This window comes from Esox lucius, chromosome 25 (genome assembly GCF_011004845.1).
Source record: "Esox lucius isolate fEsoLuc1 chromosome 25, fEsoLuc1.pri, whole genome shotgun sequence".
Taxonomy (NCBI): domain Eukaryota; kingdom Metazoa; phylum Chordata; class Actinopteri; order Esociformes; family Esocidae; genus Esox; species Esox lucius.
In genome coordinates this window covers 20,558,016-20,574,554 of record NC_047593.1, presented here as the reverse complement: position 1 = coordinate 20,574,554, position 16,539 = coordinate 20,558,016, and the positions used below count along the sequence as shown (strand labels likewise).

General features: G+C 48.4%; 2 protein-coding genes across 5 annotated transcripts; one reads left to right on the top strand and one right to left on the bottom strand.

The window, feature by feature from the left end:
* Positions 1-13: 13 nt before the first annotated feature.
* fbxo10 (F-box protein 10) lies at positions 14-10,615 on the bottom strand. 4 transcript variants are annotated; one of them, XR_004575472.1, is made up of 14 exons: positions 10,385-10,615; positions 9,585-9,803; positions 9,224-9,491; positions 8,472-8,606; positions 6,883-7,737; positions 6,566-6,715; positions 5,175-5,311; positions 4,293-4,363; positions 4,032-4,184; positions 3,339-3,662; positions 2,338-2,648; positions 2,050-2,237; positions 1,059-1,905; positions 15-950 (listed from the first exon to the last, which is right to left on the bottom strand). XR_004575472.1 is itself a non-coding variant. In XM_029118337.2 (13 exons), exons 2-13 carry the CDS (start codon positions 9,797-9,799, stop codon positions 1,713-1,715), a joined length of 2,997 nt encoding a protein of 998 aa, XP_028974170.2. In that variant the 5' UTR covers positions 9,800-9,803; positions 10,385-10,615; the 3' UTR covers positions 14-1,712. The 4 variants fall into 4 exon arrangements, 2 of the variants coding, with proteins under 2 accessions (XP_028974170.2, XP_028974169.2); XR_004575473.1 differs by having other exon boundaries at positions 15-1,183; positions 1,238-1,905; XM_029118337.2 differs by having other exon boundaries at positions 14-1,905; positions 2,338-2,645.
* A 1,958-nt stretch (positions 10,616-12,573) lies between these two features.
* Positions 12,574-16,363, top strand: zgc:56493 (thioredoxin family protein). Its single transcript, XM_010868668.5, has 5 exons — positions 12,574-12,755; positions 14,190-14,294; positions 14,386-14,445; positions 14,796-14,861; positions 16,110-16,363. The coding sequence occupies exons 1-5, from the start codon at positions 12,732-12,734 to the stop codon at positions 16,170-16,172; spliced, it is 318 nt and encodes a 105-aa protein (XP_010866970.1). The 5' UTR covers positions 12,574-12,731; the 3' UTR covers positions 16,173-16,363.
* The last annotated feature ends 176 nt before the right edge of the window (positions 16,364-16,539 follow it).

The window sequence follows — 16,539 nt, the reverse complement described above, 5'->3', positions numbered from 1 at the left end:
GCTTGGTTTATTTGACATTTTAGCCTCATACAGAGCGACTTGCAGTAGTGAATGGATACATTTGGTTACTCTTGTTTTAATGATGTTCGCTCATATCTCTAGTCATACAATTCAGTTGAACAGTGAGTTAACACCACCTAGTGTTTGCAGTGATTTGGAGAATTATTTATGATTAAAAATGTGCAATATTCAGGGAGTATAGTGAAATGTGTACTATAATTAGCATAGTAACAATGTAGTGTGGTTCAGAAAGCATCGTAATAAACGTACTACACTCCAGCATAGTTAAAACAGGCACATCTGTAGACATATTGCACATTTTCCGTAATGTAGGTCTTTGGAGATAAAGGTCAAGGATAGTGTTCAAGTGGACTGTGGGAGATGACCATCCAGCTGTGGGCGAGTGACATCAGAGCCTCACGGTAACACAGTTTCCTGCCACAGAGAGGGTAGGCGTGTTCGCACAGGGGGCCTGGCTGAGCAGTTCACTGGACGGGACTTCCCCATTCATGAAGCGATGCCTGAAGATCCACCCACTGAATGAATGAACGATCAGGCAGGATCGGCCAATCAAAAAGGAGGCATCAACGGCGCTGCCAGTGATGTCACGGTTTGCCCTTTTATAACGACGCCCTCTATCACTGATGTGTTGGCAGGGCAACAGCAGCGACGGGACAAATGTGGTGTTTCTGTCGTTAAAACGGAGCAACAAGGTGTTTACTAGATCCCAACATTGTAGTCCCATCGGACCTGTGACCCCCTTCTCCCCACACATTTAAAAGTACTGGTTGTCCAAGAAGGGAAGTGAATGTAGTCAATAGGGGATAGGTGTTTTTGGGGTGCATCACTTCTTCTTTAGAGCAGTGTTCCAGAACCCCCTTAAGTCCAAATCTCTCCTCCAGAGCCAGCCTATTTAAACCTCCCAAGAACCCATCCCACTTTGTCCAAACCTCTCCTTCAGAACCACCTCCTGTTTAAACCTTTCCTCCAAGCCCAGTATAAACCTCTTCTTCAGAACCACCTCCTGTTTAAACCTTTCCTCCAAGCCCAGTTTAAACCTCTCCTCCAGAACCACCTCCTGTTTAAACCTTTCCTCCAAGCCCAGTATAACCCTCTCCTCCAGAACCACCTCCTGTTTAAACCTTTCCTCCAAGCCCAGTATAACCCTCTCCTCCAGAACCACCTCCTGTTAAAACCTTTCCTCCAAGCCCAGTATAACCATCTCCTCCAGAACCACCTCCTGTTTAAACCTTTCCTCCAAGCCCAGTATAACCCTCCAGTCCACTGAGCGGATGTATTCCAGTTGTAGGCCAGTGGATACTATACATCCAAATCATAGAAGTTCACATTTTTATATATTAGTCACAGTGGGATACTTTGTCAGAAGTACACCCGGACATTATAGTCAGAATTCTAGAAGGAATGTCAGCTGAAAAACCTAGAGAACCAAGGACAATGTTCTAGAACCCCTGGAATGGTCATTTTTAGAACTCTGGGACAGAACCCCATACATGGACAGTGTTTCAGAACCCCAAGGCCACATTCTAATAGCCCCGGTGTGGAATATGTTCTCGTTTAGATGAGTGGAGCATGTCCAGCCTGACGTTCCACAATGACGAAGAAATCAGAACATTTCCAGTCAGGGCTCAGTTCCGGACCCTCTGCGTGGACGACATCTAGTCCAGTGCTAGGTTGGCTGGTTCTAAGGACCCTCAGAGGATGGAGCAGAAGACGCTGCCATTGTTATGGCAACCACTCTCGACGGTGGCGGTGATCCTGGTTGTCATGGAGATGGCGAGGTGGGAGGGGTGCCCGGTGGTCGATGGGTGTTGGGAATTAGGGGGGTCAAATAGAGGGCGCGGGGGAGGGTTCTCTAAAACCCAGGGAGGGGCCGAAGGACATGTCCTGAAGGTGAGAGATTAAAATGATTAACACCAAACAGAAAGGTGAGAGATTAAAATGATTAACACCAAACAGAAAGGTGAGAGATTAAAATGATTAACACCAAAAAGTGTCAATGCTGAAAAGCACTGACAGTTGCTCAGCTACCTGTTGCTATGCATCAGCAGGGTGTTGTTGCGCAGCACACAGCAGTCGTTGCCAGGGTTGCAGTGTAGCAGGGGTTTCACGTTGCCAGGGTGACCCTGGAACACTAGGTTGTCATGAACAATGGCCTTGGCCGGCCCCAGCACTGCAATGCCACACCCCTGCACTGGCTGGACACGATTACGCAACACCTACACACACACACACACACACACACACAATCTTTCTTTGATGTGTATGGTGACGATTTGAGGCGTCTTGCAGTCATGTGGGTTTCTGAGCCCAACTAACCTTAATGTCGGCACTGTCCGTCAGCCGTATCCCGTAACCGCGGTTACCCACCACGTCATTCTCTACCACTTGTCCGTCGCCACGGAAACTAACTCCATGGCCACCATTGTCGTATATACCGTTCCCACGGAGCTCCACACGGCACTCCCTCTCCACGGTGACGCCACCATGACCGTTTCCATGGACGCAGTTGGCAACCAGCCGTGTCAGCTGACTGCTCTGTAGCACGGCGACACCGGCCCCATGGTTACCATTGACTAGGTTGGCAACAACATTCAGTGGTTCACTGCTCTTCACGTACAAACCTACTGCTGGAGAGATGAGAGGAATAGATGGAGAGAGATGAAAGAGAGGAAAGTCTAGGGAGTTTTTTTATTAGCGATAATTAACATCTCATTCCTGAAGGGTCAATCTCTCTCGCCTCCATTGTGGCTCTACAGTGCGTCTCGCCTCCATTGTGGCTCTACAGTGTGTCTCGCCTCCATTGTGGCTCTACAGTGCGTCTCGCCTCCATTGTGGCTCTACAGTGCGTCTCGCCTCCATTGTGGCTCTACAGTGCGTCTCGCCTCCATTGTGGCTCTACAGTGCGTCTCGCCTCCATTGTGGCTCTACAGTGCGTCTCGCCTCCATTGTGGCTCTACAGTGCGTCTCGCCTCCATTGTGGCTCTACAGTGCGTCTCGCCTCCATTGTGGCTCTACAGTGCGTCTCGCCTCCATTGTGGCTCTACAGTGCGTCTCGCCTCCATTGTGGCTCTACAGTGCGTCTCGCCTCCATTGTGGCTCTACAGTGCGTCTCGCCTCCATTGTGGCTCTACAGTGCGTCTCGCCTCCATTGTGGCTCTACAGTGCGTCTCGCCTCCATTGTGGCTCTACAGTGCGTCTCGCCTCCATTGTGGCTCTACAGTGCGTCTCGCCTCCATTGTGGCTCTACAGTGCGTCTCGCCTCCATTGTGGCTCTACAGTGCGTCTCGCCTCCATTGTGGCTCTACAGTGCGTCTCACCTCCATTGTGGCTCATGCAGTTTCCCTCCACTAGAGCCGTGCTGATGATTCGCCGTGCGGGGTGCCGTTCATCCTCGCTGTCCAGGTCACTCTCCCACGCCAGCAGCTCTCCTTCCTCGTGGAAGTTCTCTTGCCCTCCATCTCCACCTCCCCCTTCCGGTCCTCCTACCCCACCTCCGTCCTGTCCCCCTTCCCTGGGCGCTCCGCCATCTGGGTCCTTCCGGCAGAACACGGCCAGCCCATACATGCGGTTGTGGGTAATGTCGTTTTTCAACAGCTGGGGGAGGCTGGAGGACATTACCCAAACACCACATCCCTTGTTGCCTAGGAGACACAAAAATGAGGAATAAAAATAGCAGTTGTCAAACGCTGCTGTCGACTACCAAGACCATACTCTTGGAATGCCTTGCAAAAAAAACTCAAGTTAGAAAGATTTCTTCAATCTGTAACACAGTTCTCAACTGTGAGAGACCTTGGTCTCAGATTTCCCTGTTTAAATAAAGGTTGAATAAATAAACAAGATGGGAGGAGATGAAGAGAGGAGATAACATGAGGAAAAGGAAGAGGAGGGCGGAGAGGAAGAAAAATGGACAATGGAGGTGAAAACATTTGACAGCAACTGCCCACACTGAATAGGAAGGAATGCCAAGCAGGCAGTGACATCAGCAAACAGGAAGTGGGCGTGTAACTCACAGTAGATGCGGTTTCCCTCTATGAGCCCGCGGCCTCTCTCCCCCACCACCACCCCATCAGAGTAGCCGTGGCAGATGATGTTGTTCCTCAGAACTGGGTCGCCCCCACGCCGAATGTCCGCCCCACCCCACAGGTTCTCCCGGATCACATTGTCTGGGGGGGCAGGTAGTATTAACTGGATGGCATCACCTTAATATGTTTCACATATTAAGGGGGGGGGGGGCAGTATTAACTGTCTGGGGGGGGGGGGGGGGTACGCACCAACAATCACACCCCTGCCGCTCTCATTGACAGCTATACCGGCTGCTTGGCCCTGGTAGATATGGTTTCCACTGTAGGAGGAGGAAATGGAAGTACAGAGGGACAGAAAGGGGGAGGGGGAACGTAAAACACTAATAGCTTGATATTCTTTTGAATACAACCAGAAATAAAGTCAAACATAGCCAGCATTACGTAACACCACAGACCGGTCTCTCTCTCCTCACCTGACCACAGACCTGTCTCTCTCTCTCTCCTCACCTGACCACAGACCAGTCTCTCTCTCTCTCTCTCCTCACCTGACCAGAGACCTGTCTCTCTCTCTCTCTCCCTCTCTCTCTCTCTCTCTCTCTCTCTCCCCCCAACTGGCCACAGGCCGGTCACTCCTCACCTGACCACAGGCCAGTCACTCCTCACCAGACCACAGGCCAGTCACTCCCCAACTGGCCACAGGCCGGTCTCTCCCCAACTGGCCACAGGCCAGTCACTCCTCACCTGACCACAGGCCGGTCACTCCTCACCTGACCACAGGCCGGTCACTCCTCACCTGACCACAGGCCGGTCACTCCTCACCTGACCACAGGCCAGTCACTCCCCAACTGGCCACAGGCCGGTCTCTCCCCAACTGGCCACAGGCCAGTCACTCCTCACCTGACCACAGGCCGGTCACTCCTCACCTGACCACAGGCCGGTCACTCCTCACCTGACCACAGGCCGGTCACTCCTCACCTGACCACAGGCCGGTCACTCCTCACCTGACCACAGGCCGGTCACTCCTCACCTGACCACAGACCGGTCACTCCTCACCTGACCACAGACCAGTCTCTCTCTCTCTCTCTCTCTCTCTCTCACTCCCCAACTGGCCACAGGCCGGTCTCTCCTCACCTGACCACAGGGTTTCCATTAAACAGAATGTAGACGCCGGCCTCCTTGTTGTTGTAGATCTGGTTGCTACGGATGGAACCCCTGCCGTTGCCAAGAACCACGATGCCCGAACGCAGACCACTATGTATTCTGTTACACTGTGTGTGTGTGTGTGTGTGATAAAGAAGAGAAGGGAAAGGAAAGGGCGTTTGGTCAGATGTGTTATTCTGTCTCATCATGTATCTTGTATCGACTAGATGACTGGGAACACTCCTAGAAAACAGGTTGGATTCCCCCATTCTATGACAGACATTTACCTCTTCTCTACTCCATTCTATGACAGACATTTACCTCTTCTCTACCCCATTCTATGACAGACATTTACCTCTTCTCTACTCCATTCTATGACAGACATTTACCTCTTCTCTACTCCATTCTATGACAGACATTTACCTCTTCTCTACTCCATTCTATGACAGACATTTACCTCTTCTCTACCCCATTCTATGACAGACATTTACCTCTTCTCTACCCCATTCTATGACAGACATTTACCTCTTCTCTACTCCATTCTATGACAGACATTTACCTCTTCTCTACCCCATTCTATGACAGACATTTACCTCTTCTCTACCCCATTCTATGACAGACATTTACCTCTTCTCTACTCCATTCTATGACAGACATTTACCTCTTCTCTACTCCATTCTATGACAGACATTTACCTCTTCTCTACCCCATTCTATGACAGACATTTACCTCTTCTCTACCCCATTCTATGACAGACATTTACCTCTTCTCTACTCCATTCTATGACAGACATTTACCTCTTCTCTACTCCATTCTATGACAGACATTTACCTCTTCTCTACCCCATTCTATGACAGACATTTACCTCTTCTCTACTCCATTCTATGACAGACATTTACCTCTTCTCTACCCCATTCTATGACAGACATTTACCTCTTCTCTACCCCATTCTATGACAGACATTTACCTCTTCTCTACTCCATTCTATGACAGACATTTACCTCTTCTCTACTCCATTCTATGACAGACATTTACCTCTTCTCTACTCCATTCTATGACAGACATTTACCTCTTCTCTACTCCATTCTATGACAGACATTTACCTCTTCTCTACCCCATTCTATGACAGACATTTACCTCTTCTCTACCCCATTCTATGACAGACATTTACCTCTTCTCTACCCCATTCTATGACAGACATTTACCTCTTCTCTACCCCATTCTATGACAGACATTTACCTCTTCTCTACCCCATTCTATGACAGACATTTACCTCTTCTCTACTCCATTCTACATTTCTACACATGAACGTTGTTCCATTCTGTAACCTTTCAACACAACAATCCAGCGCCAAGGTGCATGGTGGGACGGCCGTGTGTTACCAGGATGATAGGGTCCGCCCCCTTGCGGATATCAAGCCCCGCCTCTCCGTTAGAGTGAATGTTGTTGTCTGCGATGAGACCCTGGGCCGACAGGCGAAGAAACACCCCTGATCCACGGCATTCACACACCTCGTTACACAGCATCACAATCTGAAACACACACGACACCCTAAATCACACCTTGTTGCACATCATCCTCAGTAACGCCAGCAAAAACAAAAAACGATTCATCATTCGTCCGTGTTCGACAGCAGTGCACATACAGTTATGTTGGGACGCATGTCAACCAATCACATCCGACCACTCCGTCTGGTTACCATGGCGTTCTGGATGCAGCGCACGGCGTAGGTCAGCCCTCGGAACACGTTCCCTTCCATCCTGGCGTTGCCATGGTTGCACACGTGCACACCTCCCTTCCCGTCCCGGAACAGGCAGCGCCTCAGCACGCACCCCTGCACCAACCCGACCAGCGCCTGGGCTTCTGGGTCGCGCTGCAGTTCCTCAGCCAGGGTTCGGAGTTCAGGGGTCAGTGAGGGGGGGTTGGGGGAGGCGCGAGAGGGCAGGGAGCCGTCAGGGAGGGGCTTCAGGAGGTGAGAGAGGCCATGCCGACTGTGGCCCAGTCTGTATTTTACACTGTTGTTGTTCACAGCGACTCGTCCGGAACCTTCCTCTACTTTGTTCTCCTCTTCCTCCTCCTCCTCCTCCTCCTCCTCCTCCTCGCTTGGATCACTGTCGCTCCAGCCGTCATCAATCACCGTGTTCTGACACATTCCTTCCTCTCCTCCTCGTTCTCTCGTCTTGCCTTTGTTCCAGTCCTCCGGGGTGACGGTAGCCCCGGGGGGCACTGGGGTCCCACCCTGCCCATCCAAGCTGTCCCCGGCTGGGCTAGCGTTTCCAGGCGAGGCCCAGGATGTGGAGACACGGGCCAGAGCAGCCAGATGTTTACAGGCCCAGTTCCGCTCTGTCACCGGGGCTCCCTCAACTGTCACAGACGCCGAGTCACTTCCTGAAAAGTCACAACTGTCCAATAAGCTGAGGGCCACGCCCATGAAGTGGGTGGAGCTTCCCTGTGAGAAGGAGCAGAAGCGGGCGTGGCAGGTTCCCGGGCCTCGGACCTGCAGCTGGGCACCATCAAAGTTACAATTATCCAGCTGGACATGACCTGAGGATGTCTGGGAAGGAAGAGACACAGATAGACAGAAGAGACAAAACCGCACATTTAAATTAGCCATTCTAAAACTCTTATTATTCTCAGCTCAGCCATCTTCCATGACATTCAGAACCATCACACCAATCCACACAGACACCAATATGACCACACTGACACCCAGAGAATCCCTGTGACCAGCGACATCTGAACAATTATTCACAGTATAATTAACAGCACACTTCCTAAATATGCAGAACAAACATAAAATTGGCTTTTGACCAAAACATTGTATGACAGACCATGTGTTCTCCCTGCACACACACACAGCAAAAGTCTTCTTGTTGATTTAAAATAAAAAAGCCATGAACTTAATTTGGCATGAGTCTCTGCTGTAGAAATGGAAACCATAAATATATAAAATATAGCACATCAAGTCACTGAAAAAGAGTACTTCAAATTGGCAAATATACAGATAGTCTTCCATCAGAGCCAGGGGATGAGAGAGGAAGCCCACTCTTAAACATTTATATAAATAACCATCAATCATGGGAGACCGTCTCCCTTTGCTCATGTACTCCTTCAAAGACAACACATCTACAAATAATCTTGCATCATAAATAACTAACTTAATACTATTTGTAGATCAGTCAGGACTGACTGACTGCTCACAGAGAGACACATCCCAAAAACACTGCAAAGCCAGTTTCCACGGGCGCTGATTAAAAGCCAAATCCACTGGGAGGGATTTGCCCGTACCTTGTAGACCACAGTGGAGAACCATGCCGGCATGAAGACCAGGTTACAGAACCTCGCCGTGGGGCACTGCTGCTCCAGACTCACCAGGAGGGCCACGTCGCCCAGGCAACCCAAACCCACCACCTCCACAGGAACCTGGAGGGTCAAGGGGCAACGTCTTATACCCACCAACATGGTCCATCTTTCATTTTATATTTTGACATGCATTTAAAATAATATTTTAGAAAGTTTTATCCAACTGTTTTTGACTTAAAAGAATCATCTACAGTATAGTGTTCATTTAAAGGGGTAGTATTTTTACTAAACTACTAGCATAAATAAGCAACAATGACTAGTAGAAATCTGCAGTTAAGGTTTTAAGTTGTTTTTCTTTAAAATGGATCTGAGTGCTTGAGATATTCCTCATTTAAACTTTCTCACTGGTCCGTCTGTCAGTTTTGCATTGACTCCTCATACTGGCTTTAGGCACTCAGTACTATCCCCCACCCAAAACCACCCTGGACTAGCTGGTACTATACCACTCAGTACTATCCCCCACACTAAACCACCCTGGACTAGCTGGTACTATACCACTCAGTACTATCCCCCACACTAAACCACCCTGGACTAGCTGGTACTATACCAGTCTGGTTCATAAGGGAAGAGTCGTTGTGTTATTGGTTAAAGGCCAGATTCCACACAGCTCCCCTTTAAAATCAAACCATGTTAACCCCGATACCCAAGCAGCCCACAGAGGAAGACAACCCCGTCACCTTCATCACCAGCTCCGCCTGCTCCTCGTACACCCCGGCGTGAAGCACCACCCGATCGTACGGCCCCGCCACGGCCAGCGCCGCCCTCAGCGTCTCCAGCTCCCGGCCCGGCCCGACCTGCCAGACCCTCCGCTCCTTGCGCCGCCGGAACAGGTGCAGGCAGGCGGAGGGCTGGAGCTCGGGCTGGGCGTGGCGCGACCAGGTCCGGCTGGCCAGGGCGTTCTGCCTCAGGGCCTCCCTCCAGGAGGACGGCTCCAGGTGGGGGCGGCTAGACACACAGACACACATGGGGGGTTAAAGTGCGTTGAGTATGACCATGCGGTTTGGAGCCCCCCCAACGTCTGAGCCCCCGCCTCCGTACCTGGGCCAGTTGGGGTGTCGGGGGCACTCGGGCAGGCCCAGGCAGAGCTGCCTCCAGCGGGTGTTGTCCAGGGACAGGATGAGCTCCCTCCAGGCCCGACAGACTAGGCTGCAGCGGCCCAGCTCTGGGAGGGGCAGGTAGGCCAAGACCACCCTCCACACCTCCACAGGGAGGCCGACCACACCAACTCCTCCGCTACTACTGCCCAACAACATGGCTCTAAGAGTGTGTGTGGGGGGTGCGGGGTGGGACAGACAGACAGACAGACTGCAGGTTAAACTGCTGGCGAACACATCAGCGTATCGAGCACACACCTCCGCCTGCAGTATCTCTCTCATTTTTGGGTGTTCCTGTTTTCAACTCCGCTAAAAGTCTAAAAACAAAAACTCTCTGCTCGTTCCTGCGGGAGCAAGGATTTGTCATTGGTGCCAGATGACTTAGGAACAACTGTCAGTTTGACCAGGGGTCCGTGAGAAGGAAAGGACGTACGTGAAGTTTATTACATGATACCTGCAACTCAGCTTACAATCGTCATCCTCACGACAGGTCTCTCTCAACTAGTGACCGACACATAGTCGCGGCGATTACATTGGAACATCGTGGTCGCAACTTTGAGTCAACGTCGGCAAGAGAACGCTCCTAAGACGTTAACTTGTGGGCGGCTTTAGGCTACTGTAACCAAAAAACACTTGCCTGTGTGCGTTTAGCACGGATACCTAGCGATGCAGCTAGCAACGGATAACTACACACATGCCACGTAAGATTCGTTGGGCTGTAGGCAAGGCTACTTGACATCTTACCCGTGGTAAAGTCACTTGGATGACGCCCAACACATCGCATCTTGGTTTAGAGCAGGGTAAACAGCTGCAATAGCCATTATTTCTGCAATATGTCGGAACATAGTCTGTGTCGGGATCAGGTCCGGGGACAGGAATCGGGACATTTCTGCTCGCTTTACGGCAAAGCAAGCCATAGAAACCGGGACGCCCCTGCGTTGGGCGGGGAAGTCGAGACGAAGGAGAGGGAGGGTCGGCAAGGAGAGACCCGAGGGGAGGGCAAGGAGAACTGAGGGGAGGGCAAGGGGAATAAAAAAAGAGGGGAGTATTTTGTTTGAACGAACAAACGATAACAAACACACATGTTTCTGACGACCAGAAAAACATTACCCTGACCCTAAACTCTACAACCAAATGTATGCCCACACCTAACCCTAATAACTAAACCCCCCATTCTAACACTATTCACAGCTGTATTCCCCCTAAATCCTTAAATGGAGCTTGTGGGTAGGTTAGTAGGTGACTAGGTTAGTATTAATGACACCACAATTGTCACCTTAAGGTGACTGGAGAGTTCTTTTTCTCACCATTTCTCATTTTCTATCTGTCAATTCGGTTCAAATTGCTTTATTGGCCTCGTGGGAAACATGTTTACATTGTCAAAGCACTAAAACAGGAAACATCTGTCTCTCACTGACATGTCTCTCTTCCCCTTCCTCTCTGCTCTGCCCTTCTCTCACTCCTTTATTCATCTCTCTCTGCTGTCTCTATTTCTGCCTTTCACTCTCTTTACCTTTAATCAGCCCTCTCTGTGCTCTCTTGTTTTCCATCTCTCCCATCTTTATTCATTCCTCTCCTGTTTTATTTAGTGAATGGCTCAGTGAATGAAGATCTGTGCTTGTGTGATAATAGACCAGTCTTTTTATGTGTTCATTCAGACAGGCTTTCATGGATTAAAAACTCTTTGATAATCATTCACAACACCTCTGATGAGAATCTCATTTGGTTCTTCTTGTCCCGTTTGCGGGTCCTCATCTCCATGGTAACTTCAACCCAAACGCTCCTTGATGTGTGGACCAATTAGGATCGGCTAGAGAGAAGGCTAGAGGACTGGGGGCATGCAACACAGACCACGGAGATGGATAGAGCCTGCATAACTCTTCAAATGCCCTTCATAGGATCAGTAAGAGGATGTGCAGTGCCAATGATGTCTTAGACCAGTGTTTCCCAATCCTTGTCCTGGGGACCCAAAGGGGTGCAATGTTTTAGTTTTTGCCCAAGCACTCACACACCTGTTTCAAATGTTGCCCTACCATTCACACACTTGAGTGACGTAATCAACCTATCATCAAGTCTTTTATTTGGATCAGGGTGCTTGGGGTCAAAAACCTGCACCCCTTTGGGTCCCCAGGACCAGGATTGGGAAAAACTGTCTTAGAAGGTTTAATGTATTCACCATTAAAATAGTGTTATTAATTAGTCCAACTCAGTCATCAGGAAGAGAAGCAAAATGATGTTGTAAATCCCAAGCCCTCGATGAGGAGGTCCATTCTAAAACGGCCTTGTGGCCACTGGAGGCCTCTGTCTGTGGCATAGACCTAGATTGCATAGATCCAGATTGCATAGATCTAGACAGCAGTTGTGGGCACCATTTTAAAGTAGTTATGGCAGCAGGTATAGGGTCAAACCCCGGACTCCAAATGTAAAATCAACAGCCCCTAAACTGCTGGGGCAGGTTTGGTAAACTGGATCTGCACTTCCCATAGCAATCAGAACTGCAATCGGTTTTGACTGGGATTCCGGGTGATCCATCCTATCCCCTGACAAATTTCGGATTTATGCTTTTAGCTTGTTGGTAAAACTTTTGATTTGAGTCATTAAGTGTTAAATTAGGCCTTTAGGCTATGTTATGTTTATGCATGCAAGTTAAATTATAACAAGGGAACAAGGTTCACCTATCAGAGGGTTCAATCCCCGGCCCAGTCATACAGACAAAAGACAGGGCCTCTCTGACTAGCGCCCAACCATACATAAAAGGATCGGGTCAAGCACAATGTGCATATATTTCTGCCGGTTTTTGTTGTAGAATTGTGTATGGTGGCTGTGCAGAAATTACACTGACAGTACTTGCTTGTCTTTATAGAATACAAGTCTATTGTATCACATGGGTGCGCGCGCAGACACACACACACACACACTGAATGGGCTGAATATACTGCATGGGGAGGGGCAGAGCTTTTTTTAACCACATTAACATTAAAATCGCTCCCGCATAACGGGCTGTCCCGTTCTGTAACGAGGGCGCGTGGTCCGGTGTCGTCGTCAGTCGTCTCGCACGTACAGCGTCCGTCTCTAACAATCTATATTCAACATGATTATAATAATCGAAGATCAGGTAATGTACCATTCCTGGATCGGGCTATTGGCCCACGAGAGTCAATGTGTTAGTGTTTGGCTTATGGCAAAGTTTAAAAGCAAGTGTGCTCGCTACGTTAGATATAGGCGAGAGAACCGTATCTGCTTGAATCGTGATAAGCAGACACGTTGCAAACGTTACGCTCGGTACTTTTTGTATAGCCTATTTAGTCTTCTAAAATAAAACGAACTAACTAGCCAGTTAGTTTAGCTACCGGGTAGACTGATTGGCAATTATATTTAGAATCGAAATGTTGGAACATTTGATTTTAATAGCTGGTTTATTAAATATAAGTATCCTAGTACAACAAAATATTAGCCTATGTTATTATAATATAATAGTAAGTTATTTTGTTAGCCGAAGTTATTACACACGACATAGTCTACACAATTGTTTTATCACTTAAGCAGGCCCCGTGTATCCTGTATGGCCAACCGTTATGAGCTATTAGTCACCGTTATGAGCTATAAGTAATTTATCAGAACATCGCTTGTACGACTGCTCATGGCCGCTTTCACCATTATGGAAGACCCACTGCGCTTGGCTAGAATATATCTTTGCATTAGCTAGCATGTTGCGTTACAGGCTTTCATGGCTGCTGCATAGCAATTGACGTGGTTTGTGTCACAGTTATCCCTACCTACTGATCGAAGTCGGACATGCGGTGAGGTTGCAACATCGTTCAAACGATGTGGCTTTAAACGGTGGAGTTTGGTTAGCAAGCATCTCGCTAGCCCCCTATGAGTGCCATTAGCACTTATATGGGGCTAACTAATCATATTAGGCTAGCATCCTGCAGTGTTTACCTCGTCATATCCTACAGTTTTCCCAGTAGCCCCTCTCCTGTCAAACTGTCCAGTTCGTGCTACACTATAGTAAAGGTAACATACAATTAAACCGCAACTCGTCACTGCTGCTTTAATCCCCCATATTGGTGACAGCGCGAAGAGCATAATCTGTTGTGGGTGATTTGTAGGCGACGGATTGATGCTTCAGTTAATGTCTTTGTTAATTAAACCTGTTAACGGTTAATCTGGATTATAAAACAGGTTGTTTTGATACTACAGAACAGCGGTACAAACCATGTTACATTTTCCGTCACAGTTCCATCCGAAAATGATGAACGGGCATGCATAATAATTTAATGTTTATTCATATTTTTGTAGACTACCTTCAGAAGTGGTTAGCGTATGTGGCAATCATTTGAGAAAAATATATTTTTGTCAAAATTATATTTTCTGGTGGGAGTTCTAATTCTTAATTTGTGTGCATTAACTTCTCAAAATAAATGTTAATTCAAATATAGAACTGTTACTTCAATATGTTAAGCAATAAGCTACAGCAGTAGTTTCTCTCACACACTATTATTATTATGTCCGTGTTTCGTGGTGTGTGTCTCCGTGTGTCGTCCAGGAGGGGTTCGACACGGCGCTGGCCGAGGCAGGGCAGAAGCTGGTGGTTGTGGACTTCACGGCCACATGGTGCGGTCCCTGTCAGAGCATTGCTCCCTTCTTCAAGGTCAGCCCCTGAAAGGGTGTGCCACGCAGGGAACCCCTTCTCACGTCTTGGCTGTTGTGGTTTTCTAACGAGCGCCTCCCCCCTTTTCCAGAGTCTGTCTGAGAATCACCCAGACGCGGTCTTCCTGAAGGTCGACGTGGACGACGCACCGGTGAGGCATATTGAGGACTAGTTCGTATTAAACACCAACATCTAGGACCGATCTAGGACCGATCTAGGACCACTATGCTGTGTCTACTGTCTAATGTAACCAACCTCTTAATGTAACTCCACCTAAGCTAGTGAAGTAGACAAATTAAAAAACAGTTCATTATTCCCCCGCAAAAGGGAAATAATCACATACATCCCCAAAACCAAGATATGAACTGCAACCTCCTCATCTCTCTTCTTCTGTCATATCTAAATCCCCTCCTCACCTCTCTTCTTCTGCCATATCTGAATCCCCTCCTCATCTCTCTTCTTCTGTCATCTCTGAACCCCCATCTCTCCCTGTGTCTTCAGGATGTGGCCAGTTCCTGTGACATCAAGTGCATGCCGACATTCCACTTCTACAAGAACAAGCAGAAGGTCATGACCTCAACCCAACTTGTTGATGCCCTGGGCAACACAGCCAATGATACAGATGAGCACAATACAATAAGATTCTATCCAGGTCCTCAGAGTATCTGAAAGTGCCTCAGAGTATCTGAAAGTGCCTCAGAGTATCTGAAAGTGCCTCAGAGTATCTGATAGTGCCTCAGAGTATCTGAAAGTGCCTCAGAGTATCTGATAGTGCCTCAGAGTATCTGAAAGTGCCTCAGAGTATCTGAAAGTGCCTCAGAGTATCTGAAAGTGCCTCAGAGTATCTGAAAGTGCCTCAGAGTATCTGATAGTGCCTCAGAGTATCTGATAGTGCCTCAGAGTATCTGATAGTGCCTCAGAGTATCTGAAAGTGCCTCAGAGTATCTGATAGTGCCTCAGAGTATCTGAAAGTGCCTCAGAGTATCTGAAAGTGCCTCAGAGTATCTGAAAGTGCCTCAGAGTATCTGAAAGTGCCTCAGAGTATCTGAAAGTGCCCGAGAGTATCTGAAAGTGCCCGAGAGTATCTGAAAGTGCCCGAGAGTATCTGAAAGTGCCCGAGAGTATCTGAAAGTGCCCGAGAGTATCTGAAAGTGCCCGAGAGTATCTGAAAGTGCCCGAGAGTATCTGAAAGTGCCCGAGAGTGTCTGAAAGTGCCCGAGAGTGTCTGAAAGTGCCCGAGAGTGTCTGAAAGTGCCCGAGAGTGTCTGAAAGTGCCCGAGAGTATCTGAAAGTGCCTCATAGTATCTGAAAGTGCCTCATAGTGTCTGAAAGTACCCCAGAGTGTCTGAAAGTACCCCAGAGTGTCTGAAAGTACCCCAGAGTGTCTGAAAGTGCCCGAGAGTGTCTGAAAGTGCCCGAGAGTGTCTGAAAGTGCCCGAGAGTGTCTGAAAGTGCCCGAGAGTGTCTGAAAGTGCCCGAGAGTGTCTGAAAGTGCCCGAGAGTGTCTGAAAGTACCCGAGAGTGTCTGAAAGTGCCTCAGAGTATCTGAAAGTGCCTCAGAGTATCTGAAAGTGCCTCAGAGTATATGTCGGTGTACTTACTGCTGATATAATAGCAGCTGTGGAACCAGAAACAGCGCAGACCTTCCAACCTTTAACTGAGCCAACCCTTTAATTCACTTTGTTTTTTGAATGATTTGTTAAATGACTGATTCTCTCATTGCTTTGTTGGTACATGTATCTGGTTGTCTGGTTGGTTGTAAGTTTGACGAAATTATTGGTTAAAATATTGAATTAGTTGATTTCTGTGTTTCAGGTGGAGGAGTTCTCTGGGTCCAACCAGGCCAAGCTGGAAGAGCTGGTAAACACACACAAATAAAGAAACCCCTGTCTGAGAGGAAAACCCCATGCCTTCTCCTCCAGTCCTCCTGACTGGTCCTCCACCTTTCCTCTCCACCCTCCCTTCTCCCTCCCTCCCTCCCTATTTCTCCTCTCTCCCTCTCCACCTCCTGGTTCCACCCATGGATTGATCCATCATGTATGATAATAAAGTGTTTGTATTAAAACTCAGTCTCTGTCCTAAAATATGATTATTGCCGTTAATGTTACAACACATAGTTGGTCTGTCTTGTGTTTTCATAATAGTTGTATTTATTACTGAAGTTATTTTGACAACTGCACAAAAATGACCTTGTCATACTGCCCTCTCCTGGTAGCACTAAGTAAATGAAATCACGAGTGTTACA